At 46.0% G+C, this 27,077-nt stretch overlaps 1 protein-coding gene across 5 annotated transcripts; it reads right to left on the bottom strand.

Moving 5' to 3' along the window:
- Positions 1–3,739: 3,739 nt before the first annotated feature.
- LOC109456094 (glutamic-oxaloacetic transaminase 1 like 1) lies at positions 3,740–26,455 on the bottom strand. Of its 5 annotated transcripts, XM_074329666.1 has the most exons (9): positions 8,024–8,138; positions 7,177–7,358; positions 6,772–6,883; positions 6,411–6,520; positions 6,101–6,193; positions 5,857–6,007; positions 4,834–4,999; positions 4,209–4,351; positions 3,740–3,958 (listed from the first exon to the last, which is right to left on the bottom strand). In XM_074329666.1, the coding sequence occupies exons 1-9, from the start codon at positions 8,136–8,138 to the stop codon at positions 3,807–3,809; spliced, it is 1,224 nt and encodes a 407-aa protein (XP_074185767.1). In that variant the 3' UTR covers positions 3,740–3,806. The 5 variants fall into 5 exon arrangements, with proteins under 5 accessions (XP_074185767.1, XP_074185765.1, XP_019603685.2 ...); XM_074329664.1 differs by lacking the exons at positions 4,834–4,999; positions 5,857–6,007; positions 6,101–6,193; ... (2 more) ...; positions 7,177–7,358; positions 8,024–8,138 and adding an exon at positions 25,148–26,455; XM_019748126.2 differs by lacking the exons at positions 3,740–3,958; positions 4,209–4,351; positions 4,834–4,999; ... (3 more) ...; positions 7,177–7,358; positions 8,024–8,138 and adding an exon at positions 25,148–26,455 and having other exon boundaries at positions 6,805–6,883.
- Between the last annotated feature and the right edge of the window lie 622 nt (positions 26,456–27,077).

Here is a 27,077-nt window from a genome sequence, read left to right as displayed (position 1 = left end):
AAGAAGCGGAGTACAGCATTAGGAATAGAGACAGTGGGAATGTAATGGCTCTGTGCAATGTCAGAGGGATAGTGGATGTGGGGAGGGGGGTTGACACAGTGTGAGAGATATAAAAGATGAACATCTAAGTATTACTTTGTTTTGTGCACCTGAAACTAATAAAAAAAATTGATGCAATGTTTGGAGGCTTGAGAAGATGTTTCATGGGGGGAAATTGGAAGGAAATGTCATTGAGCACATGAAGCTAAGTTTGGGGTCAACATTGACTTGAGACATATTTTAATTTTTTATTTTGGAAAATGTTGAATTTTTCAGATATAAACTCAGTGTAAGGCCCCTATAGAAAGTTGATTTTAAAAGTATTTCTGAGTTTCCAATTCTGTATCTTTTTTTCATCCATTTTGTATGCTATACATGTGTAAAATACACTGCTATCGTTTGGGGGGGAAAATAAGTAGGGTGAGGGTCCCTGCTGCATGTCCATGGGAGAAGAGTAAGCAGGCACACAAGATTTGGCTGCCCAGGAAGACCCTAGAGCCAGGACAGCATGGAAAACCGCGAGGAAAACCGCGAGCAGAGGCGAAGGCCCGCTGGGGGCGCTCAAGAGCAGTTCCGAGACCATCGTCCACCTGCATTCCTACCGCATCCCACCGCGAGTCAGCGGCGAGGGGGCTTCTCCGAGGTTCTCCCTGCAGTCCTCGTCCCGGGGATGGGAGCCCCGGCCCGATGCCTGGGTAGAGACGCCTCTCTCCCATCCCGGGGCACCCACTACGAGGCAGGCTGGGTCGTCCGCCCCACAACCCCAGTACTCAGGGTCGGAAGCGCGGCCGCGGGGAGCGCCGCGGGTCTCCGAGATCCCCTCGGTCCAGGAGGCCGCACCCTTGGCCCGCCACCGAACACCATCCTCGACTTTCCTCAGTCGAAGCTGGGGCGTCGCCCCATCTTGGATCCCCTACCAACACCGGATTTGGGGCGAAGCCTGGGGCCAACTCTGTCTGCGGAGAGCAGGTAACAGGGTGTCCTGTCAGAACCGGTGCTGGGGATTACCGTGCGTCGTCAACCACTTGACCACCAGGTAGGCCGACTGGGGCAGACCTACCTATCCCCAACCCTCCCCTTTTCTCTTACAGCTGGTCTTGTGGGACCCACAGCCGATGGAAAATGGGAGAAGGCAGCCCAAGAAACGCGGGCAAAGCTCAGTGAGCGCACACCCAAACTGCCCGCAACCACCCCTGAGCAGCTGGCGGCTCCGAAAGTCCTTTCACAGGGCTTTACCGGTCATAAGAGAGGCTGTCGACCAGTCCCTCCCCATACCCGTCCCTTCATCTCCTTGTACGTACCAGGCCCACTGCGAGCAAATTTTCCTCCCCGCATAGGACAGTATCTGCTCCAAGGGGACGCAGTCCTGCAGCTCTTCATCTCCGCAAGGCGCAGGTGGCACAGTTAGCTCCAGGAGCGCACGGATCCAGGACGCTCCTCTGGGCCCAAGAAGCCTCGCTCTGGGCCTCCTCTGCGGGTTTATTACCTCCTCAGGGTCAAGTTCAAGAGCCCCTGGAGGACGCGAGACTGAAGGGGTGACGGGAGCACCCTGGGTGGAGGAAGGCTGTACCGTAGCAGGAGTCAGGGCGCCAAGCACGCGGACCCCGCACCTTTTACCTTGCGTGTGGATCTTGGTTGGGCAGGTTACTGATGTTCGCCAAGACTGTAAAATGAGGATAACAACAACAATAATAATAATAACAACAACCTAACTTTGAATTGTTATATGAACTAACTGAGATGGACGTAAAGCACTTAGAAAAGTACAATTCTGAATAAGTACTCAACAACCACTAGCTATCATAGTAACGGTCATTATTACAGTCTAGAAGAGCCAGATGCATTTACTGACAATTTACTCAGCCTAAGTCCCCAAGTTTCCAGTGTGCTAGGCTGGGTTGTGAAGGAAGACAGGTAACTCAGTGTATTTTATCTTTCTGAAAAGAGTTGGAAATAATGACCAATCCAATAGCAATGGGCACCTTAAGAGCCCAGATGGTGGTGTATATCTGTGTATGTGGTGTTTATCTGCTAGAAGTGATTAGAGCTCCTTTGAGAAATGACCAATTCCAGGTATGGAACGGAAAATGGTCAACATTTTCCTGGAACTTTTTGTCATGCCAGAAAGTAAAGAAGCTATCAGAGTACTAGGTTGTACCAGAAGATCTCAGAAACTGATTTGAATTGGCTCCTACAGGTCAGAGATGGGACATTTTAAACATCAATAAGGATAATGTTTGCAGGAAAATAAAACATCAGATTGTTTTAAATCCATGAATTCATAAAGATTTTTTAAAAAACTAGTAAGTTAAGGGAAATAAATCACATATAAATTCTGCCTTTTCTATATAAAATGTACTTCACATTAAGCAAATCAGTGAGGGGAAATTTCTATTTATAAAAGTATTGCAGCTAATAAGTGAATAAATGATGTTAGACTATCATCAGTCTGCCAGGTAATAACTTAATGGAGCTTGGCAATGATCATCAATGATTGCCAGCATCACAGTAAAAAAAACTAGCATCCTGTGCTTCCTGAGGAAACACAACACCACTATCTGTGATGTGGCCTTACCAAGACGAAAAAAAAAAATTGAACCTGAATCTGATCAAGCCTCTAATCTAAATTTTTACTTTCAAAATATACAGGGATACAGAGGAACATATTAAATTACATCGTGAGGATGAAATTAGCAAAATTCAGTCTGTGGGAAACCTTACAGGACAAAAAGACACAGTACTTCAATTTTTTAAAAATTGCAAGAAAACATATGGATGAAACTACAGATTAAAAGAGACATAATGGACAAAATAATTGTTCCAGGTATCTAGATTTGTGTAATAAATCACACCAAAATTTAATTTCTTAAAATAGAACCATTAAACTTGCTCACGAATCCGTAATTTGGGAACAGCTCTACAGGACAATTCATCTTTGCTTCACTCACTTAGCTGGAATAAAATGGAGGTTGGGAACTGGAATCATCACATTTATATAACCTGTTGTGACTTTTTATTACATTAGCCTCGAAGTGTTACTTAACTGTTTCATGTGACTAAGGTTGTCTCCCAACTTAGCTTCTGGAGAAAAAAGACTGGAGTGTACCTGTTTTTTTATATTCCCTTTGATGCCCAGGTGCTATGGTCTGAATATTTCTGTTCCCCATAAATATATATGTTGAAACCTAATCACCAGTGCGATGGTATTTGGATGTGGTTAGGTCATGAAGCAGAGCCCTCATGAAGGGGATTAGCTCTTATTAAAGAAGCCCCAGAGGGATTCCTTCACCCCTTCTGCCATGTGACGTTACAGCTTAGAAGACGCTGTTTATGAACCAGGTGCTGGGACTTCACCAGACATTAAATCTGTTGGCACCTTGATCTTGGCCTTTCCAGCCTTCAGAAACATGAGAAATAAATTTCTGTTGTATATAAGCCACTCAATCTATAGTATTTTGTTACAGCAGCCTGAACAATCTAAGACACCATATGAGGGCCTCAACATAGTAGGTGTTCAGTAAATATGAGATGGTATATGAAAGCTCACATCTCCTTTTTCTCTCAGCCTTTTTCCCCCTTCTTTGGAAGCCTGATCAATGCTTTATAAGGAGAGAGAGAGAGAGAGAGAGAGAGAGAGAGAGAGAGAGAGAGAGAGAGAGAGAGAGAGAGATTTGCAGATAAATGAATTGTAGCAGTGAGTAACCAGCACAGGATTTTTGTAAAGACTAAAGCTTTTATTCTAACTGGGAGTCATTTACTTTCTGAAGCTATTTCTCTGAGTCCTTTGTGAGGAGGACAGCTTCATTGATGCTCTCAGTGACGTAATCTATGTTGCAGGCGTTGATACAGGTGAAGTTAATCCGACCATTCTTGGGGATGTAGATATGCTTCTTCTTGACCAAGTAGTCCACCTGTTGGGCTGGTGATAATCACAGGATCTCAGATCCTTAGGGTGGCCACCTCTACGTACCCTCTAGCCCACAGTGGATTATCGTGGATAGGGAATGTCAGCATTTCTGGGGGTCCAGAGGGGTCTTTCAAGCAGCTCCACTTTCCTCAGGAAAGAATCACAATCTGGTGTGAAGCTAGGTGACCTAGTCAGTGAGTTTAATGCTCAAGTATAAGGCCAAGGTCAGAAAGGGGAGAGCTACCATCTCCTAGATACTTACAGTCGAGTCCAAGATAGCCATGGGTCCCTTTCTGATCAGTGATGTGATTCCAGGAGCCAGGGGTTCCCAGGAGCCGGAGCTTCTCCTTAACCTTTTCCTTGATCAGCATGATGTTCTCTACAACCTCTTTCAGATTCTGCTTCCTGCCAAAGGAAGGAATGAAATTGGAGTGTGAGATCTCCCCCTGCTCCCAACCTCCTCATTGCCATTCCACTCTTCTTCCCTTCCAAAACCCCTAACCAGAGTGCCTGAGGGCACACCAGTGGAGCCAGGAATCTGGGATGGTTATGAACGGGAGGGGGTCTTCAGCCTGTATTAATTTAAGCAAGCCAAGCAGGCTCCTAGGCAGACCTTGCCAGAGTAGCAAGCCCTTGGTGCTTCCTAATCTCCTCCTGCAATCTGGAACTAGTTCAAATAATATCATCAACCTGTTGCCCCTAAGGCAGGGCAACGCTTGGTATAGCCACTGTCAGTGGAACACAGTGAGTCCTCAGTAAATGTTGACGAATGAATTGAGGCAACATGGACAGGACAAGATGCACTCACCTGAATCCTGTGAATTGGCAAGTCTGTATGTATCCAGAGGCTCTGCCCATCCCTTCCTATCCCCACCCTTCACCCTTACCATGCTTCCTGCAGAGCAGGGTTACAGAGGATGGTGGTGATAATGCGAGCACCCATGGTAGGAGGGTTTAGCCACAGGGCCAGGGCGAAGTTCATCAGCTGGGAGAGGGCGCACAGCAGGAGCTGGTTGTTGAATGCCACCACAACTAGGATCGCCACTCCTTCGTCTGCAGCATTGAGACAGACAGCCTCAGTCTCAGTCCCCTCCGCCATTACCAGGGCCTTCCCCTATAACTCTGCCTCCAACTTTGCAGAAGACAGGGATGACCAACAGGGCCCTCATCCCACCCAGCCAAGCAGGTATTCAGACCCCAGAAAGTTGCCAGAAGCTCTTCTTCCAGAAAAAAGTAGTCATAAGTAAGAGTCTTAAAGGTGAAAGGGGGCTGGCCTGGTGGCTCAGGCAGTTAGAGCTCCGTGTGCCTAACTCTGAAGGCTGTCAGTTTGATTCCCAGATGGGCCAGTGGGCTCTCAACCATAAGGTTGCCGGTTCAACTCCTCAAGTCCCGCAAGGGATGGTGGGCTGCGCCCCCTGCAACTAGCAACTGCAACTGGACCTGGAGCTGAGCTGCACCCTCCACAACTAAGACTAAAAGGACAACAACTTGAAGCTGAACAGTACCCTCCCCAACTAGGATTGAAAGGACAACAACTTGACTTGGAAAAAAAAGAAAGTCCTGGAAGTACACACTGTTCCCCAATAAAGTCCTGTTCCCCTTCCCCAATAAAAAAAAAAAAAGGTGAAAGGGACTTGAAAGTTCACTAAGTCCTGCCTCCTCATCGTATAGATGAGGAAACAGAGGCCTAAGGGGATGAAACCATTTAATTGGAGCCAGTTTTAGTAGCTGAGCTGAGACAACACCACAGAACCTGAGGTCTATCTCCTCCCTGTGCTTCCATGCTGCTTTCTCTGGACATCTTAGCTCTCTCCAACAGGGTAGGAGATGTCAAACACATCATTTGTGCCATGGGTTTGGCACCACTTTAGCACCAGATGCCCTCCTTTCTTCTTCTGCCCATACCATACCATAAATGCCAAAATTATTGGACAGAGACTGGTTGCAGAAGAACTCAAAGCCTCCAGATACAAAGTATTGTAAAAATTTAGTATCTTCTTCCAGGTCACCGGTGGATAAACCTTGATAAGGAATGTCAAAAAATGGGAATATCTGCTTGCTCTGTAGGAAAAAGGAGAATGAAAAAAGGATGGACTGATAGAGGCAATGGTAGGTGGTGAGAAGGAGGAAAGTCAGGCAGGATATTGGGCTCACCTTCATGGTGGCCATCAACTTCACCCACTGATGTTGTGTCATCTTGAAGTTGTCAATGTTCCCGATCACAAAGATACAGCCATGTGGGGCCTGCTGCAGGTAGAGACTGTCTCATCAGGTACTTCCCCTACTGAATGGTAGTAATATCAGGGTATTGGGAGAAGTGAGCCTCCATGTGGGTTCCCACTAAAGGGCTAGGCAAATCCAAGCCTAGAAAAGGCCATAGATGACTACAGGGGTGGAGGGGAGGAAAGGAAAATAAAAGTGTAAATCAGGTCTAAGGAGAAGTTTCTGAGCAGGACCCTTCTACCTCCACCACATCAAGGAGCATGTTGGGGCTCATGCACAGCTGTCTGGAGTCCCAGAAGGAGTATTCACAAACTGTAAAGCCCATGTCCTGGAAGACGAGTCCATGCAGTTCTGTGGGAACACAGACCTCCACCAGCTGGTACACGGGAAATGGAGAGATGGAGGCAGACACACCAGAGAATGGGCCTGAGGGTCACTGGCTGAAGGCGGGACAGTAGCAGGAAAAGCACAAACATACCTTGGCTTGTCCATTTTTCTCATGACAGAGAGTGAGAGGGACAACAGTGAAGATTGTAAATGGGGTGAAGATCAGAAACAGAGGACAGGGATCTTCCGTCACCCTCACCTTGCATAACACTCACCATTTTGAGAAGAAATGATGTAAACTATTTGAGAAGCCCCACGCCAAGTTTTGAGGAACTGGGCCGCAAGTCGGAAGGCACCACTGTCACCAATAGTGTGCACACCCCCTACCTGCCAGCAAAAAATAAATAGAAACAGCACTTTAAAAGAGTAGTGGTGATACTAGTACCACCACAGATTCAGGTCATTCCTTTCTTGAAAGAGCTTGCACAGCAGCACAGTGGGCTGGTGCAACGGGCACTGGCTTTGGGTTCTGATGCTGGCTCTGCCCTTCGATGACTAAAGCTTTGGACTCTCCGAGCCTCAGGTGTCAATGCCAAGGAGCCCTCCAAAGTGCCCATCTGGTTTAAGATTGTACAATCCCAGATCTCTATTCCCTGTGTCTGGGTGGCCCTTCTTCTCACCCTGTTCTCCGAAATGACTCGGCTGTGCTTTCCAAAGAGGAGTTCCAAGGAGGCCTGGATGAATGATTTCATGCCCATCACTGGCATGTACTCATGGTTCAGGGAGGGATCCTGCACGATCTGTAGTCGGATCTTGTGCACCACGGGAGAAACCCACAGTTGCCCTTCATTGGTCATGCAGGCTGTGAGGGGAACCACAGAGGGAGCTCTGGAGGCCGGCCCTTGGGGCCTCCAAGTCTGGGCTTTGCAGGCAGCCCACAATCTTGGCTTTCTTGGGGCTTTGGAACGTTGCCTAGAAAAAGACAACTTTCCTTTCTTTCTCCCCTTTATAAAAACGATGTCCTGTTAGTGAATATGTATAATTTTTTGTCTTTTTAAAGAAGACAACTGAAACCTATGCCATTTTCATGAACAAAAATGATATACAATGTGGGAATTATAGATACCTGAGACTAAACAAAGGTAACATTGATTTTCACAGTGGAAAGGGAGAGCTGCATATTAGAAGAGTTAATTTGAGGAACCATTCTTAGTTCAGGAATAGAAAGAGAGAGGAAAGACTGAAGAAAGTGCAGTGCCCATGCAGGCTCTACATAGATCTGGGGAATAGGACATAGCTTACACCAAATCTCTGGAAGTCCCCAAAGAAGGACAGAGGGCAAAGAATGACCAGGGGCATTGTCTGCTCTTTTCCCTACTGGGAAATTCTGTTAACAACAAGAGCAGACCTCTTCACTTGAGGAAGCTGAGCTATCTCCCAATTCCTCTGTGACAGTGGAATACTGCCCTCCGAGAGGCAATTATGATATATACTAAGTATTACTCTCTAAAACTACTAGGCATCTACCTCTATAGGCCAGGAACATCTTCTGAGGGCAATTGTCTTGTTTGTAGGTCTTTAACAATCTGCCTTCTAGCTTCTGGGCTAGGGGTACATCCACGAACACCGAAAGGGTAGGCATCACGGAGACGAAAGTCGAGCCAAGACTAGGACTCCACTTCTGTGCTACCACCTGCTTCTGCCGGAAGCCTTCTCCCAAGCATGGGCCACACAGACCTGCCTCTCCCCAGAACCCTGGCAGCGCCAATGCAGAGGCCCCGGACAGCTGGTCACCAGAGCAACAGAACCCAACTCCCAGTCTCCATGGTGGTGATCCTCAAGGGCTAGGGGAATATTCCATGACACTTGAGGTGAATCCCCTGAAGAGTGGGCTGGGGGAAAGAATAGAGAGGACCTGGAATTTCCAGGTACTTCTTCCTAATTCATTGCCTTCTCTTTTCTGGCCCCAAGTAACCCAATCCAAAATAACAAGTCAGCGCCTTAGGAGACAGAGTAAGGCAGACAGCCAGTGAGCCATGTGAGGACTTCTTTTACAGAAGTGAAAACCTCAGACCCGGCAGTACCTGGACCCTACAGGTCAAGGGATTTGTTTAAAAAGCTTCTATTTTCATTTTGTTAAGAGCTCCAGATTTTAAAAGCAATAGAAAGAAAGCACCATTTTCTTTCATAGTTATTTTAATAAAGAGGTTTAGAAACAGTATGATTTGCAATTCGGTAAGCCAGTCCCATTTCTCTGTTATTTAGAGCCAAGACTTATACATTGTTAACTGTTTCAGGGGTGGCCAAGCAACGTAATTAGAAGGCAGAGAAGTCAAGGGTGGAAAAAGTTGGCCTCTGTAGGATCAGTCTTGCATTTTGCTTTCTTTTTCTTTTTTTTCCCCAATTTCTTTTTAAATATATATATTTTTTTTCAGTTACAGCTGACATTCAATATTTTATATTAGTTTCAGTGTTAGAGTATAGTGGTGAGACATTTATGTAATTTATGCAGTGATTCCCCGGATTAGTCTAGGACCCACCTGGCACTATACATTTATTACAATATTATTGACTATATTCCCTATGCTTTACTTTACATCCCCATGACTATTTTGTAACTACCAATTTGTATTTCTTAATCCCTTCACCTTTTTCACCCAGCCTTCCAGCCCTCCTCCCCTCTGGCAACCATCAGTTCATTTATTTTGTTCTTAGATTCCACATATAAGTGAGATCATAAAGTATTTGTCTTTCTCAGCCTGACTTACATAATACCCGGTAGGTCCATCCATGTTGTTGAAAATGGTAAGATTTCATTCTTTTTTATGACTGAGCAATATTCCATTGTATATGCTGGGGGAGCCAAAAAAAATGTACACAAATGGACACTTTGGTCAACATCGCTCAAGCAGTAGTTTGCCGTAATCAGAAATGTCTGGACACAGATGGTAACCACTTTGAGCACCTCTTGTAATTGCAGAAGTCAAACATGACTTGTATTCATCTTTTGGTATCAGTATGTACTGAGCACTATAATTTTAATACCGTTTTCCTTTCTTAAAATGTGTGTACATATTTTTGGCACCCTTTGTATATACCATATCTTCTTTATCTGACAGTCTATTGATGGGCACTTAGGTTGCTTCCATATCTTGGCTGTTGCAAATAGTACTGCAGTGAACATAGGTGTGTATATATCTTTTGTTTTTAAAGATTTTTTAAAAATATTTTATTGGAGAAGGGGAACAGGACTTTATTGGGGAACAGTGTGTACTTCCAAGCCTTTTTTTTTTTTTTTCCAAGTCAAGTTGTTGTCCTTTCAATCTTAGTTGTGGAGGGTGCTGTTCAGCTTCAAGTTGTTGTCCTTTCAGTCTTAGTTGTAGAGGGCACAGCTCAGCTCCTGGTCCAGTTGCCGTTTTCTAGTTACAGGGGGCACAGCCCACCATCCCTTGCGGGAGTCGAGGAATCGAACTGGCAACCTTGTGGTTGAGAGCCCACTGGCCCACGTGGGAATCAAACCAGCAGCCTTTGGAGTTAGGAACACAGAGCTCTAACTGCCTGAGCCACCGGGCCAGCCCTATGTCTTTTTGAATTAGTGTTTTGGATTTCTTTGGGTAAATACCCAGAAGTGGAATTGCTGGGTCATAAGGTAGTTCTATTTTTAATTTCTAAAGAAACCTCCATACTGTTTTCAGTAGTGGCTACACCAATTTAAAATCCCACCAACAGTGCATGAGAGTTCCTTTTTCTTCGCATCCTTGCCAACAGTTGTTTAGTGATTTATTGATGACAGCCATTCCAACACATGTGAGGTGATATCTCATTGTTCTTTTAATTTGCATTTCTCTGATGATTACTGATGTTGACCATCTTTTCATATGCCTATTGGCCATCTGTATGTCCTCTTTGGAGAAATGTCTGTTCAGGTCCTCTGCCCATTTTTAACTGGACTTTTTGTGTGTTGAGTTTTATGAGTTTTTTATAAATTTTGGATATTACCCCCTTATCAGATACATCATTATATCATTGGCGAATATCTTCTCCCATTTAGTAGACTGTCTTTTTGTTTTGTTGGTGGTTTCCTTTGCTGCACAAAAACTTTTTAGTTGGTGTAGTCCCATTTGTTTATTTTTCTTTTGTTTCCCTTATCTGAGGAGATATACCACACACACACAAAATACTACTAAGAGCAATGTTAGAGAGTTTACTGCCTATGTTTTCGTCTAGGAGTTTTATGGTTTCGGGTCTTGCATTTAAGTCTTAAATCCATTTTGAGTTTATTCTTGTATATGGTATGAAAAGGTGGTCTAGTTTCATTTTTTTGCATGTATCTGTCCATTTATTGAATAAACTGTCTTAACCCCTCTGTATAGTCTTGCTTCCTTTGTCATAGATTAATTGACCATATAGGTGTGGGTTTATTTCTGGGATTTCTATTCTGTTCCATTGATCTATGTGTCTGTTTTTATGCCAGTACCATGCTATTTTGATTACTATTGACTTGTAGTATCATTTGGTATCACATAGTGTGATACCTCCAATTTTGTTCTTCTTTCTCAAGATTGTTGTGGCTATTTGGGATCTTTTGTGGTTCCATAAATTTTAAGATTATTTGTTCTAGTTCTGTGGGGAAAAAATATGCCTTTGGTTTTTTGATAGGGCTTGCATTAAATCTATAGAGTGCTTTGGGTAGTATGGACATTTTTTTTTTTTTTTTTTTTTTTTAGTATGGACATTTTAATGATGTTAGTTCTTTCTATCCATGAGCACATTATATGCTTCCATTTATTTGTATCTTCTTCAGTTTTATTCTTCACTGTCTTATAGTTTTCTGAGTACAGATCTTTTACCTCCTTGGTTAAATTTATTCCTAGGTATGTTTTTTTAAATGCAATTGTAAATGGATTGTTTTCTTAATTTCTCTGTCTAATAGTTCGCTTTCTTTCTGTCTTTTATTTTTTTAAAATAACTTTGTAAATGATTGTTTTAACATCACTGGGGTCTCCACCAGATACCGTTTAGCAGCCCTGCTGATAGTAAGGCTTATCTTTTCCATATACCTTCTCTGGCAAATTGCCCTTGTCCAAGAGGAGCCTCTTCACCTGGAAACCACCTGGCAGGTTACACCCCCACCAAGAGGGGTAGCCAATGACGGCCTGATCTAGACATACAAAAGGCCATCCCCTTGTCTCGGGGTATCTCTGTGGCTCCATTTGTACTCCATGGCCACTTCCAAATTAGGCCAAAGCTAGACTTGACTTTGGACCCTATCCTGGCATGGCCCCTTTCCCTTCACAGTTCTGCTTCTCTTACTCCCTCCCCTACAGGTTACTTCCTTTGCAAAACGTGTGCCCCAAATCCCCTTCTCAGGCTGTACTTCCAGGGAAACTGCCTTGAGACAAATGATTATGAAAGTAATCCCTGTTATTGTAGAAAACTTTAAAACTTCAAAAAACTATAATGACAAACAGATTTTCTACAATCAATCCATAACCACAGTTAGCATTTTGGTGTATCGCCTTCCAATTTTTTTTATGATGTTTATATTTTAAGATAATTTATAGCAAATTGACATGTAATTTTCATTATACTTTTTTCACTTCACATTTCACTTGTGAGAATTTTAACATGGGTGCAAATGAGAATTTTTTATACTACAAGTAATAAAAAATAAAAAAAGAACTGGCTTGGGCAAGTTCGAGAATTTATTGGCTCTATAATTGAACAGGCCAGGGTACATCTGACTTCAGTCACAGTTCAATCCAGAGTGTCACAGTGTTATAGTGGCGCCAGTTTCATTCTCTGGGCTTCCCTTGGCTCTGCCCTTCTAGAGCTTTAGCTTTGCTCTCAGACTAACTCTGGGCATGGGAGCAACAGGGAATGTAGCACATGTGCAAAATGATAGCATTTGAGGAATTTATATTGAAAGTTTGTATGCAAAAAATTAAACGTCAAACACTGAAGGAATATTTAAATTAATAATGGACTATCCATGTAATGGAATTCTGTGCTACTGTTAAAGGCAGCCTTATATGTACAGCTCTGGAAAATCTCCAAGGTACATCTTTAAGTAAAAAAAAGACAGGTACAGAATAGAGAGCAAAGTGGGGAACATCTGGGGAGGGGATGAGAGATACATTTGCATGTGTATGCTTGTACATGCACAGAGCATCTCTGGAAGGAAAGGTAACTGTGATTGTCTCTGGAGAGTGAACTTGGATGGTGGGTGGACAAAAACAGGGAAGAAGGCTGACTTGCTTTTCACTGTATACGACCCTGTACCTTTGAAATGTTAAACCATGTGCAGAGATCTCCCATTCAAAAACAGTGTTCATGCTTTTTAAAAATAGCTGCAGCCTTTCCAGACATTGTATCCTTACTATATAGAGGAAGATAGAGCATCTTTTCTCTTAGTTCCATGGATGAATGAGCAAGTTTGCTTCCCTGAAGCCCCCAGCCTCCTTTCTCCTTTCTTTTGTCTTCAGTAAGTCACTGGCCCATCCTTAGCCGTAAGGTCAGGTATGGGCCAGTGACTCGCTGAAGCCACTGGGAGGAGAGAGTGAGTTTAATCCAACCCCTAGAGCTGGGGGTGGTGTCAATCCCTTCGAAACTGCACAGCTAGGAATGAAACTTTGGTTCCTGAATCCTGAGTCACAGTGCTTGCTCTGAGAAGAGGCACTTGATTCAAATAGGACCTACTGGAATCCTGTTGAAGTTGGCAGAAAAGAGCCTTTCATTACTTTCGAGTCATGGAGTTATAAGGAAATGATCCTGGCCCCTGACATGTAGGAAACTGAGAAAAATGACACCAACTGCATGAAGAGAAAAGTTGGAAAGAAGACGCTTAGCTGACTCAAGCCTCTAATTGCTGTCAGTAGCAGTTTGGAGTCTCAGTTGTAAGCAATAGAACATGACTGGCTGATTTAATCATAAGAGGGATTCATTGAAAGGATATCCTGTAGCTCACATAATTGATAGGGAGTCTGCAGATTCTGGAGCAAAAGCACGACCACGATGGAAACACGGCGGGTTAGGACCCCCACAAGAGGCCTTGCAATGTCCCTGGCCTCGCCTCTCCCTGTCTAGAACTTAAAAATTGATCAGTCCCCTCCCTGTGATTTGAGCTTGGAATGTCCCGTCCCAGTTTGAGTTTAGAAAGTCCCCATCCCAGTTTGCTGCTTTAGATAATTACCCTGAAACACACGCTTGCTTACTGATCACAAGTCCCCATGCCTACTGGTCACAGTCTTCATGGTCTAGCGTTCTTTCCAGGTTACTCCTATCACTGCTCCTGGGTTGATGACCACGAAGCGGAGCCACATCGTTAGAGGGAAAGCTTCAATGCAGACCCCCAGAACCATCAAGTAGCCTCTGGAGGAATGCCAGATTTTCCTTTAAATACCCCAAGCCAGACTGAGAATGGTAAGGCAGTTTTTGGAGGTGTTAACCTGCTGCCTTCTCAGACGGGTGCTCTGATACTAAACTCTTAGCATACCCAACTCCTGTGTTGATCTGCTGGCTGAACTGGCGCAGGCAGCACCGGCCCCTGGACTGGTTTGGCCTCTGGTTTCACGATCAGACCAGAGAAGGAAGCCCACTGCTGAAAAAGACACAACGCTATGACTGGCTCCACCCCCAGGTTCCTCTGCTGGCTCCACTGCCACTGCAGGTCCCATAGATGTGCCTTTGCTGCCACAGATGCGGCTTCACAGTGTCCTTCCTTCCCACCTGCACCACCGGGCCACACAGACAGGAAGTCTGTGTCTGATTGGCTGAACCTACTCACGTGACCTGTTAGGCCCTCCTCTTGCTCTAAAGGTTTGGGGGAGTGAGGATCTAGTCAATTTCAGCTTCAATTCTAAGAAATGGGCTCTGCCTCCTACCAAGACTCAGAAAATAGGGAATTCTCCAAACTCCTAGATGTCCACAATCTAGGCAGCTAAAACAGTTAAAAATTTCATAATTATATCATACCTCTCCTCTTTCCTCCCAGTGGTCTCAATTACTGCCGGTACTTCTTATTTCATGGAGACAATAAAAGTAATCTGAAGAGATTTTCACAGGCTCCCATCATTACTACCTACCTACTTGCCACCTACTCTATCTTTCTTTTAATACAATGCTTGAGCCCACTTCTCCTATGCCCCTATCTCAATCCAACCTTTCCCTTTGTGCCCTGGATCCCAGCTTCATTACTCCTGCAGTTGTTCTTTCTCTCCACTATCATCAATTCCCTCCTCTACTAGAACATTCTTTTGAACATAAAACAGGTGGCATAACTCCCATCTCAAAAACAAATCCCACTCCCTTGACCTCACATCCCGTGTCCAGCTATTACCCCATGCGTCAGTCAGGTTTCAGCCAAGGAAACATAACTGCTGGGAGTGATGTGGGTATTGCAGGAATCAGACCTCACACTATTGGAGGAGGACCTGGGGCAGTGAAGGTCCAGAGGAGGAAGCTGGAGAATCCGAGAAAAATCATTAATCAGGCTGCCTGAAGCACCTGTGGGTGGATAAATTGGAGCTTGCTGAGAAATCTGAGAAGCCAGACACACCCAGCTACAGGAATGGCACTGAGAAGGGGAATGGGTGGAGAGGTCTATGGGAAGATGCGGCTTCTGTGCAGCTACCACACCTGTAGTACTGCAGCCAAGTGTCTGGTGGGAGGCCCAGGTGCTCCCATGGACGGCAGGGTCAACAGTCTGGAAGCAGAGCTGAACAGAGAGCTGTCTGAAGACAAGTCAGAACCCGCCTACCACCTCTGCTTCCATGTCTCACCCAGAAGTCCTTCAGGTATTAATGGACGCTGCTTCACTTCCGCCTCTCAAGTCTTGAGCAAGTTCCTCTTTTGACAAACTCTAAAAAGGATTCTGGGAAACAGGGTGCTCAGATTAACCAAGATGACAACAAGATCATCAATCATACCACATTTCTCTGATCTTCTACAGAGAAATAGCTATTCAAAGAACACTTTATATTCTCTTTCTCTACTTCTTCACCTCCCAAGTTCTGTTGAACTCACTCTGATTAGCATTTCATCACCTCCACACCATCAAAGCTGCTCTTATCAAATAACAGACCTTTGTGCTGTCAGATCCAGTGGTGTGTTCTCAATTCTCATCTTATTTGGTATTTTAACAGCATGTGACAAAACTGACCACTTCCTCCTTAAAACACTTTCTTCCCATGGCATCTAGGATGCTACTTGCTATTGTTCTCCTTTCACCTCACTGCTACTGCTTCTCAGTGGGCTTTCCTGGTTCCTTCTATCTCTGACCTCTAAATATTAGAATGTTCCAGTGCTCTGGTCCTCGGAATTCTTTTTTTTTTTTTTTTTTTTTTTTAATGCCTGGAGTTATTTTTTTCCAGCTTTATTGAGATATAAATGACATATGACATTGTGTAAGTTGAAGGTCTACAACATGATGATGGACACACTCTGAGTTCTCTATCTATGGTTGCCATGCAGGTGAGCTCATCCACTTCCATGAGCTTAAATACCCAACCATTGAATTTATATATATCCATTTCTGACTTCCCTTCAACCTACAAACTTGGAAAGCCAAGTGTCTACTTGATATTCCAAGAAATAATTAATAGGCTTTTCAAATTAACTACGTCCAAAAACAAACTCATAGTTTCATATCCCCTCTGCATTTTCCCCTATTTTTAGGAGTAAGTGGCAAGTCCATTGTGGCAGGTGCTCAGGCCAAAAATCTTGGTCTTATCCCTGACTTCTCCCTACGTCCAAGGCACTGACAAACTTTGTCAGCTTTACCTTGCAACATATCTAGAGTCTGTTCTCTTGAGAAAAACTCACTGCTGGGGTGAATGGATGGGTGGGTGAACAGAGTGTACAATCCGGGTTTGGATGGATGACAGACGGCACAGTCCGTGTGAAGGTACAGAGACAACAACAACAAAAGAGCTCTTCAGTGAATTTAGGAGTGGTTGAAATAAACGTGGATGGGGGAGGAAAGCGATGGGAAATTGGGTTAGGAAGATAGGCACTGTCCACTTAATGCCAGGTCTTTATGGTAAGAGGTCTGAATCTTATCCTAAATGCTTTAGGAAACCATTGAAAGTTTTACAAAAGGGAATGACATTTTCAGACTTATATTTTAGAAAAATCTTCCCAGGGCCTTGCAGAGGATGAATTAGAGGGAAGCAGGAACTAGGCAGGAAGGCCAAGTGGAGATTATTTTAGTTAATTCAGTTAAGAAGTGATGAAAACCTGGGCTCGGCAGTAGCTATTGGGTGGGCTTGCCCAAAGTCCTCCATAAAAATGCCAGGCACCAAACTAGGCCTGGAGGGAGACGTTGGCAGGCAGGGGTGGTTCTGAAAAATATCTGTTTGATTTAAACAATATCCCATGTATCAATAATAATTTCTACTTCTTATTTTAGTACCATTTGTATAAAAGAAACAGATACTTTGCTTTTTAAAGAAACATACTTTTCACTACAACTTGCAAGAAAGCAACGTCAGAAGCTCCAATACCAGACCACCCAGGTCAATACCAGTGAGCCAGTGACCCTACCAAGAGGACAGGCATGAGAGTGGGTTAGGGGTAAGAACTGGTTTGCTCTTAAGATTAGTTCTTCCCTCAGGAAACGAGGGGAATTCATCACACAGCTAGGCTCTGAGTCTTGAGGTTGCTGGAGTAAAGAAGTTCACCATCGGCCCCATATGTTTCTCCTTTGCCAGAAATGGTAGGAATGCTTCCATTGGAAAAGCAGCTGCCTATGCTTCCCTCTTCACCCCAGCCCCTCTCCCTGATGTTCTGGGGGAGTGTTCCAACATTAATTAGATTCAGACTCGGGCCCAAGGGGAGACTTCGAGGAAGGGCTCACATGATCCAGTGACTGGAAAGGAAACCAGAGATGCTGTGGGTGGCGCTGAGCTGATGCAAAGCTCTCCCATTCCCACTTCTCTCTTCTCTGGGAAGAAGTGACCCATCCCTTCTCCCTCTGGGAATACCAACAGCAGAAGCAATAATATTTCATCTTGCTTCTGAAATATTATTTCATCTTGCTTGCTGAAAAATTGGGGGGACCATGTTTGCCATGCCTTTGTGTTATAAAGTGTGCTGTTTCACTAGCAACTCAGAAATGAAAACTATAGTCAATGGGTTCTGAACCTTTTGCTTCTAATTTTCTTAAAAGTTGTGTGGTGGGTAAGGTATCATAGGATGACTGGTCATTCCCTTAGAAGTGAAGGGAATGAAAGAAACTAAAAGACCCTGTTCCTGGAACACCCAAGCAAAAGTCCCCAACAGGCCTTTGGAGAAACTAATAGACCATGTCAGATCGTGGGATCTTCCTGAGCTCGTGGTCCCATTGCATTTTGGTTTCTGACAGGAAACCTTTAAAAACACCAGAGTAGGACTGTTAGAAAAAACAACCTTAGGCAGAGTTATGCAGTCAGTCTGTATTTGTTTTCTACTATTATGTAACAAATTACCACAAACTTAGCATCTTAGAACAACACACATTTATTAATCTCACAGTTTTCAGGTGTCAGGAGTCTGTGTATGAGTTAGCTGGGTCTTCTCAGAGTCTCACCTGGCTGCAATGAAAACGTCAGCCAGGGCCACAGGCCCGTCTGAGGTTTGGGGTCTTCTCACTCGCATGGTTGTTGGCAGAATTCGTTCCTTGCAGTTGTAGAACTCATGGTGGCTAGCTTCCTGAAGGCCAGCAGGAGTGTCTCTCTGACCTCTGACCTTCCTTTAAAGGGCTCACCTGATTAGGCCAGGCCCACCCAGGACAATCTCCATTTTTATTAAGTCAACTGATTAGAAACCTTAATTACACCTTTGAAATCCCTTCACCTCTGCCATAAAACATAATATAATCACAGAAGTAATATCCATCACCTTCGCCATATCCTATATGTTAGGATCAAATTATAGGTTCTACTCCCATTCAAGGGGAGGGGATGGTTTGTTGGGGTCATCTCAGAATTCTGCCTACTACAGAGCCCAAGAGCTTCTGGAGAGAACAACTCTTCCCTGAAGGGTGACTGGTGTGGACAATAATCTTATGAGACCAGAACTCTCAGTTAAGAGATCCAAGTATCTCTCATTATAGTGGGTTGAATAGTGCCCCAAAAAAGATATGTCCGCCTGGACCCTCAGAATGTGACCTTATTTGTAATAAGGATCTTTGCAGATATAATTAAGATAAGGATCTTGAGATGAGATCATCCTGGATTACGATAGGCCCCAAATCCAATGACATGTGTCTTTATAAGAGACAGAAAAGGAGAAGGTACAGAGGAACACAGGGGAAAGTGGAGATAGAGGTAGAGATTAGAGTGATATGATATTAAGTCAAGTAATGACAAGAATTGCCAGAGCACCAGAAGTTATGAAAGAGACATGGCACAGATTCTCCTTCAGAGCCTTCAGAAGGAACCAGCCTTGTTGACACCTTCATTTCAGACTTCTGGCCTCCAGAACTATGAGAGAATAAATTTCTGTTGTTTGAAGCCCCCAAGGTTGTGGTAATCTTTGCAGGGGTGTTGGGAAACGAATACATTCACCGATCAGTGTCTCCATATGAATCGATGTCAAAGAGATGGACTTGGTGGTCTCAGGTGCAACACAAACTCAGAATCTACAGAGATGCCAATTCCCAAAGATCAGAAGCACCCTAAGAGGTACAAGAGCAAGGCAGCTTTGTAGCCCAAGATACATTCATTACAGCATGTTGGCAGATGCCCATTTATTTATAACCTCTTTTATCATCCCCTCATTGATGTATTTGTTTAATACAGCTGCTGTTTTTAAAAAAGGCTAAAACAACTGTGGTGTACACAAGATAGATATGTACGTCTCTCATTTCAGTGCAGGGCTAAGGTGATGGCTCTGCCCTGTTGGACACACAGGCTGATTCTTCTGCCACCTGCAACTTGTGGTTGCCATCTTACGACCTAAAGTGGCTGCTTCTCACCAGTATTCCAGCCAGTGGGGAAGGGAGAAGTGGAAGTGAGGGGTTTGCCCTTCCCCTTTAATGGCAGACTTGGAAGCTGCACATTGCAATTAGCTAGAAGATAGTCACATAGTCACTCCTAGCTCCAAGTGAGCCTGCAATATGTCTTTAGTGAGGCCATGTGTCCAGCTCATACTTAGGGGTTCTATTACTAAAGGAAGAAGGTCTGACTTATCAGTGGCCTCTCCAATCTAGGGTCCAAGGAGATGGGAGGAAAGGCCTAGAAATGGAAATCCAGGAATGGAAGCACTCCTACACCCTTCGGACTGATTATAGGATGAAATAGAGCCTTGGAAATGTGGGAAACAACAGGAATATGATGAGCATGAAAAGGCTAGGCATAATATTTTTCCTCCTTCCTCATCACACCCCCTGTGTGGGTTGAATTGTGTCCCCCCCCCACAAAGATAAGTTGAAGTCCTAACCCCAGAACTTGTGAATGTGACCTTATTTGGAAATAGGGACTTTGTAGATGTAATCAAATTAAAATAAAGTCATACTGAGTTAAGTTAAGCCCTGATCCAATGATTGGTGTCCTTAGAAGAAGAGGTAAATTTTGACACAGACACACATGAGAAGAAGGCCATGTGAAGATGGAGGCAGAAGTTAGAGTGATGCAGCTACAAGCCAAGCAACCAAGGGTGATCGCAAACACCAGAAGCCACAAGAGGCAAAGAGAGATTCTTCCCCTAGAGCCTTCAGAAAGAGCATGATCCTGCCAACACCTTGCCTTTGGACTTCTAATTCTAGAACTGTGAGAGAATACATTTCTGTTTGTGGTGATTTGTTATGGCAGCCCTAGTAAACTAGTACACCATCTCCCTTCTCTGGTTCCTTAGGGCCCCCTTCTCACAAACCCCTACTATAATGTCCCATAAAGCACTGACATCTGGAAGTGTCCTCTCTCCTAAACTTTCTGTCTATCCTTACAACATGAAAAGAGATCCAGACGGGGAGATGTACGGGGACATGGATGTGGAACCAGCAGAATCAGTCTGAGGTGGGGAGGAACCTGCAGAAGAAAGACCAGGTAGGTCATGCCCACAGTGACCAAAGACAAATGGGCCCAAGATCCAGGCTGTCGATAGAAGCAGAACCATACAAGGATTAAAACCAGGAAACTTGGGAATAGTCCAAGCTCCATACTCTAATGACATCACTTATACTGGCGGAGCCCTTTCAGTTTCCAAACCATTTTTACATACAGTCTCTCATTTGTTCTTCAAACCCAGTCTGTGTGAGCTGAGTAGGACAATAATAAAATAATAAAATCTCCATTTTGATTTGCAGGTAAACAAGATGTCAGAGACGCTAAGGAACTTCCTCGGGGTCACATAACTGATTATTAGCAGATTATTCTACAAACCAGAATCTCCCTCCCCCACAAAATCATCTTTTTTCTCTGCCTAGGACTGACTGGGCAACTTTTCTCAGTGAGTAAAGAAAATGAACTTTGGTGCCTGGTAGACTGAATTAGAATCAACACAAGAGAGTTATTTGATTTCTATAAGGCTCTATTTTTCATTTGGTCTCACTACAGCATAACATTTGTGGAGCACTTCTTACAGTCATATTTATTGGTGCTCAATAAATGATCATTCCCCTCCTCCCTTTCTTACTTGTTTCCCAGCTCCAAATTTTGTGCTCTTCATACTACCAACCACAGTGTTGCCTTTCACTTACTAAAGTAATCTTGGCTACTCACGATTCCCCTCTCTAGAAGTTAGTTTCTTCATCCATTTTATCAAAGGATTGGACAAAATCATTTTTCTGGTCTCTTCCAGTTCTGAAGGTCCATAGCGGTAAGAAAACTGCACGTCTCTCTGCCAGAGTAGTCAGCAGACCAGCACTGCCAACTCCACAGTTGCTGTACCTCTCATGGCCATCGGGGGCGCCTAGCACCGCTTATGCCCTGGGTGGAGTGGATGCTGAGGGTGCTAAGCTCCGCCTAGGATTTCACAGAACTTTAGGAGTCAGCCATCCCAGTCACCCTCATTCCCCTTTCAAAGGCAAGAAAGGAGAGAAAGGTTTATTCTCCATTTATTGTATAGGTGAGGAAAGCATTCTGATTTTCCTTAATCTCATAATAGAATGAGCTGTGAAAGATTAGATGGCCTTCTAGAATTTCTGCCAATCAAACTGAGTTCTGCATTATGCCTCAACTGCTCACTAATTAGCCTAAGGCAGACTATACCCAGGGCTTTCTGCATGGGGGAGGGAGAGAACATTAGCAGTACTCTCCATTGCAGGCTCCCACTTCTCCTTTGGATAGACATACAGAAATACTCCACCAAGAGACCTAAGAGGGAACCTGAATCTTTGCCGTTTAGGATGGAAAGATAAAGGAGCACTACCTGTATTTCCATGGTCTTCACCTGTGCCCCCAGGACAAGAGGGGGAACTTATTCCTGCTCTATCAGGGTTGAGGAATGAACTTGGTATGGAATTATAGCCCCGTGACTGCTTTATAAGGACCACAGCCTGCACTTACCACTGTTCCCCAGAAAAATCTCCCATGGGGAGAGTCCGAAGAAAGTCTGTTATCAACCTTCCTGTTGCCCTAGTTCTGCCTGCTCCTTAGTAGTTCCACCTGATGTGGAAGGTAGGTCACCTCTGGAAAACCCAGTCACTCCTCATTCCCTCTCCTCCAACTCAGTCCCCTTCTCCCTGTCATTTCTGCCCCATGCCCAGCTCCTGCTAACAGACTCTGGCAAGGCCAGGGATTCCACGGGCTTTTTTGTTCTCATTGGTCTGTAAGTATTCACATTTCTATGTTCAGAGGATGGCTGTTTGTCTTCCACAGTTCAAGTGCTCAGGCCTCGTGCTAGCAAAAGCAGCCTGTTCCCCATCCAAGGATGTAAATCTCCTTCAGCCTGACACCTGGCCACAAGTTGCTGGAGAAATGACCAGAGCGGCTGCCTCTCCATCTGTCAGATATACTGGTGACAATTCACAGATGGAGTCCACAGCCCCAGTGCAAGTCTAAACACTCCAAAGGAGTCTGACAGCTGCACATGGGGGCATGTCAAGCAGTATGAATTCCTGGATAGTGTTCAAGAACAATTCTACAAACCAGAATCCCTCTCCTCCACAAAATCATCCTTCTTCCCTGCCTAGGCCTGACTGGGCCACTTTCCTCAGTGATGTTGGGGAAATATTCAGAGATGGGGAGAGGAGGCCCTCTTACTTATCCCCAGGCTAAAGCCAGACTTCCTTCTCCACTAAAGGTTCAAAAGTTGAGTCTTTGCCAAGAAACCTTCCACACCTCAGGCAGCAGAGATCTCACACTGCTCTGGGATGAAAAGGAGAAAGTCATCTTTGGTATGCAAACATCCTAAGAAATAAAACCTGGGCTCCTGGAGAGATGAAAGCAGCCTAGGCCAGGTCCAATTTACAGGGAACACCCATATGTGGAAATCCACTGAGCTTATCCTCAGGGTAGACTGAAGTTCTATAACTCTGAAGCCCCTGAACCGAGCCAAGGCATTGTATACTGTTGCCATACAACACATTACAGTTTTAAATGGCTCACAGGCTCTCCTGTAAATCAGCCCAGACAATGGCTCTACTCATGGAGTTTACATAGGAACTCACAAAATGATCCACTGATTTCCATAGAAATTTTCTTTCCATAGAAAACTGCCTGATAAGGTTCATAAAAATTGGAATAAGAGAAAAAAATTATCAACTGGCTCAAACTTATAACTCCAGTTTTACTTCCAGAGGATCATATAGATTTCTGCAGCCCAGGAAAGGGACTGGGAAGGTAAAGGGTATAAAAAGAATGAGAAATGTCAGAATATGTTTATAACCTGAGACATTTGCCCAACATAAATAATACTCTGTGCTTCTTGAAACACACACGTACAGCATGGAACAAAACTGGTTCCTGCTGACAACAGGATCTTATGAAGCCATTATTGGCTTATATTAGGTTTGTGCAAAAGTAACTGCGGTTTAAAAGGTTAAACATAACTGCAAAAGCTGTAATTACTTTTGCACCAACCTAATAGCATGGGGCTGACATATGTAACATGTGCCCTGATCCTGAGCCCTGCAAACCCAATCCTTTGAGCCCTTCGCTCCAGTCTTATGGGTAGAATGGCTTTGCTACTCACTTGAACTGGAGTCTAGGAGTTTTGGAAAGGGTGGGGAGGCAAGAGTGTTAAAGGCTCCATCTTGCCCCCCTTTGCCCAAACAGATGTTTCATAAGGATTAGGAAGAAAGGGACAAGGATTAGTTCTAATATATTGCCTCTGTCAAAAGCCAGCGCTAAGAAGGGAGTAAGTGGATCATGAAAAGAAAACAAATGGAGAGAAAAGAGGGCAATGGATGAACTGCATTAAAGTAATATTTATTAAACTGATTTTAAAAGGGAAAGAAGGGATCCATTCTAATGGCTCACCTTCCTATGAACCCTGGAGCTCCCCAAACCCTGAAGAAGTCCTTCTGACACTGCTGTGAGGTAGATCAGAGTTGTTTTGTGTCTAAAGCGAGAGAGGCTGATGCTTAGAGAGCTGTAGTGAGGAAGCCAGGGGGAAACTCCCTAGCTTCCTGCTCTCAGCCTGGGCAGCCAAGCCTAGAGAACACTGGTCTGAGCAGCAGAAGGAATAGAATGAGGGGTGCTCGCTCTCTCTGCCCTAAGCACATGCGAACAAGGTGATGGGTGCCCAGCAAAGCTAGCCCAGCTGCTCCTAGGGCAGCGCAGTACAAGCGGCAGACTCTCCAGCTGCTGAGGTAGTGGTGAGGGTCAGGGGTGGGGTTTAGAAAACGTCTCTCCAAAAGAGAGAGAGGATGGTGAAAACCCGCTTGGTAAGGATTCCCTCCCCAGTCAGTCCCCACCTCCCCATCCTGTGGCCTAGTCATCAGGTTCTGGAGGGCAGAGTTTTCCAGCTGGGAAACTTCACAGGACTCATTCTAAACAGGCCAGGGCTTTCCAAAGGTTCTGGATCAACGGAGCCGTTGTTTCTTGTCCTTCAAGGCCTAAGAAATTCCCCAGGAAGCCCTGGAAAAAAATGGAGATACCATATCTTGGGGTGGGGGAGTGCGCAGGGTGGAGATAGGGGCACTAGTGGGAAGGGCTGGAGGTCAGAGACCCTGGAAAACATACGCAATTGCACAAAAGGGCTCCAACTCCAACCAAGTCCTGTTCCTACCAGGTGGAAGAATTCACACTCTCTGGTTCTTCAAGCCTGTCTATCCTGCATACTCAAAGTTGATTCTCACCTTCATAGCTATCGGACTTCTCAAAGAAACCAGAGCTGAGGGCAAGGGCTTGGGAGGGCCTCCCGTCTTCTCCGCAGGTCAAAGCCAGCCCAAGAAATCCGGGCAGCCATAGAACTAAGCTAGAGAAACAAACCTTGAGTTGACCTGGCGCGCCAGAGGCCTGGGGGCACAATAGCACTTTCCTGGCGCACCTCCCAGGGCGCCCTCCCTCCTTTGCTTGAATCCTAGGGCAGGATGGATCGGGTGCGAGGAAAACAAACGGCCCTGTGTTCCATTTTGGTTCTCTACTCCACGTCCCCCCTTCTCTCAATGAAGAGTCCCTCCCTAGCCCCACCTTCTCCTACCGAACCCCAAACTCAAAAAATTGACCAGAGAAGACACCGAATGCTTCCTGATCCCGAGCTTCCAGCCCTCTCACCTCGGTTACCTACCGGTCGAGCGGTGAGCACTGCCTGGACTCCGCGGGGCCGGTCAGGGACGCAGGGGTGCCGGAAGGGTGGCGGGACGCGGAGACCGCGGCGAGGTGCTCCTCTGGCCGGCAGCGGCACAGCAGACGGCGAAAGGCGCTGCGGAAGTCAGGGCTGCGACAGTAGATGAGCGGGTTGAAGGCAGAATTAGCATAGCCTAGCCAGTTAAGGGCGAGGAAAGCCCGATTTGGAACCAAAGAGGGGCCCCCGAGGGCACGCATCACGTTGGCCACAAAGAAGGGCAACCAGCAAAGAGTGAAGGTACCCATGATGAGACCCAAAGTGCGCAGGGCCCGGTGTTCCCGGAGAGGCAGAAGGCGCGCCGGCTGCCGGCCGTAGGCGGGCACCCCTGCGGGAGAAGCGCACTGCCCCGCGGGAGAGGAGGACAGAGAGCGAGACAGAGCCGGCGGAGACTCCTCTGGCGGGAAGCGGCCCAGCTCCCGGCGCAGCAAGCGCAGTTGGCGCGTAGCCACGACGAAAACTCGCGCGTAGACGAAGAGCATCACAAGCAGCGGAAGGTAAAAGGAGACCGAAGAGGAGAGCAGCGCGTAGGGCATGTTGGTGGCGAAGGCGCAGCAGCGCGGATTGGAATGGCAACGCTGCGCCTCGGCATCGGCCCCCACGCGCCACCATTTGCTCATGATGGGCGCAAACGACACCGCGGCGGACACGACCCACACGAGGACCACGGCTGCCCGGGCGCGGCGTTTGGTGACCAGCGCGCTGTAGCGCAGAGGGTTGGTCACCGCCAGGTAGCGGTCCACAGCCAGGGTGCATAGAGTTTCGATGCTGGCGGTCACGCACAGCACGTCCACCGAGGTCCACAGCTCGCAACCAGTGGCACCTAGGGGCCAGTGACCAGTCAGCGCCACAGTGGCTCCCGGCGGCACTACCAGGAGTCCTACCACCAGGTCAGCTGCGGCCAGAGAAGTCACGAACACGTTGGTCATGGTCTGGAGTCTCGGGGTCCGGGCGATGGCCACGATGACCAGCAGGTTGCCTCCCACAGTGGCCAGTACCGCCAGCGCCAACAGCGCCCCCGCCAAAGCCACCGCCCACGGCACCCCTGGCAGCCCACTCGTGTTGGCAGTATTGGGCGCCAGGGTGAGGGCATCTGGCCACGAGGCCAGAGAGCTGTTCCGGTCAGGCCACGGAGCCATTCTCACGTCGCGCATGGGCGGGAGGGAAAAAGGGAAGGGTGCCCCCAGTTCAGCCGACTCAGGGGCGGGGGTAACAGGGCGTGGAAGCGATTCCCCCGACCTGGGCCATCTTCCCTAGTTGACTAGGAGAGAAGGCTCAGCTCCCCGTCACCACCACCCCTTGGTGCCACCGCTTGGGAGGGGGGGAGGAGTGGCGGCCCTTAAAGAGGCAGCAGCCAATAGTCTCCACACGCCGCGAGAAGAGGGGAATTAAAGGTGGAAAGGGAAGCGGGATGGATGCTCAACTTCTCCTTTAGCCAAATCTGGAGTAAGGAGGCCCTGACTTCTCTGCCCGGATGTACCCATTCCTGCCATCACCAGCTCCACACACTAGCACAGCATTGGTCGGCACTAGTTTCCTGGTCTCCCTGCTTACCGTGTCAGAGGAAACGGTAACCCTTTCCATCCACAGTAGCCCCTCAGCTTCTTGGGTGCCCTCCCCTAAGATATTTTAAGTAATAGAGGGGAGCCAGTATACTCACTTCGCCCAAAAACCTCACTTAAATGAGATTTGTCCCCTTTCCCTTCTGTTTTACTTACCCTCCCTGCCCCTCCAGTTTTCTGTTCTGGCTTTTTCCCCCCCAGCTACTGGGGAAATTTGCCATTTTCAGGAGTCGTTATCATTGCCTGCCTCATTTGAATTTTGATTGGGCCTATTGTAGCCTGGAATGCTGAGAGTTTCAATTTCTCCATCT

Source organism: Rhinolophus sinicus, linkage group LG04 (assembly GCF_036562045.2).
Source record: "Rhinolophus sinicus isolate RSC01 linkage group LG04, ASM3656204v1, whole genome shotgun sequence".
In the NCBI taxonomy this organism is placed as follows: Eukaryota; Metazoa; Chordata; class Mammalia; order Chiroptera; family Rhinolophidae; genus Rhinolophus; species Rhinolophus sinicus.
The sequence above is the reverse complement of the archived record's forward strand: the minus strand, read 5'-3'. Positions and strand labels throughout refer to the sequence as shown.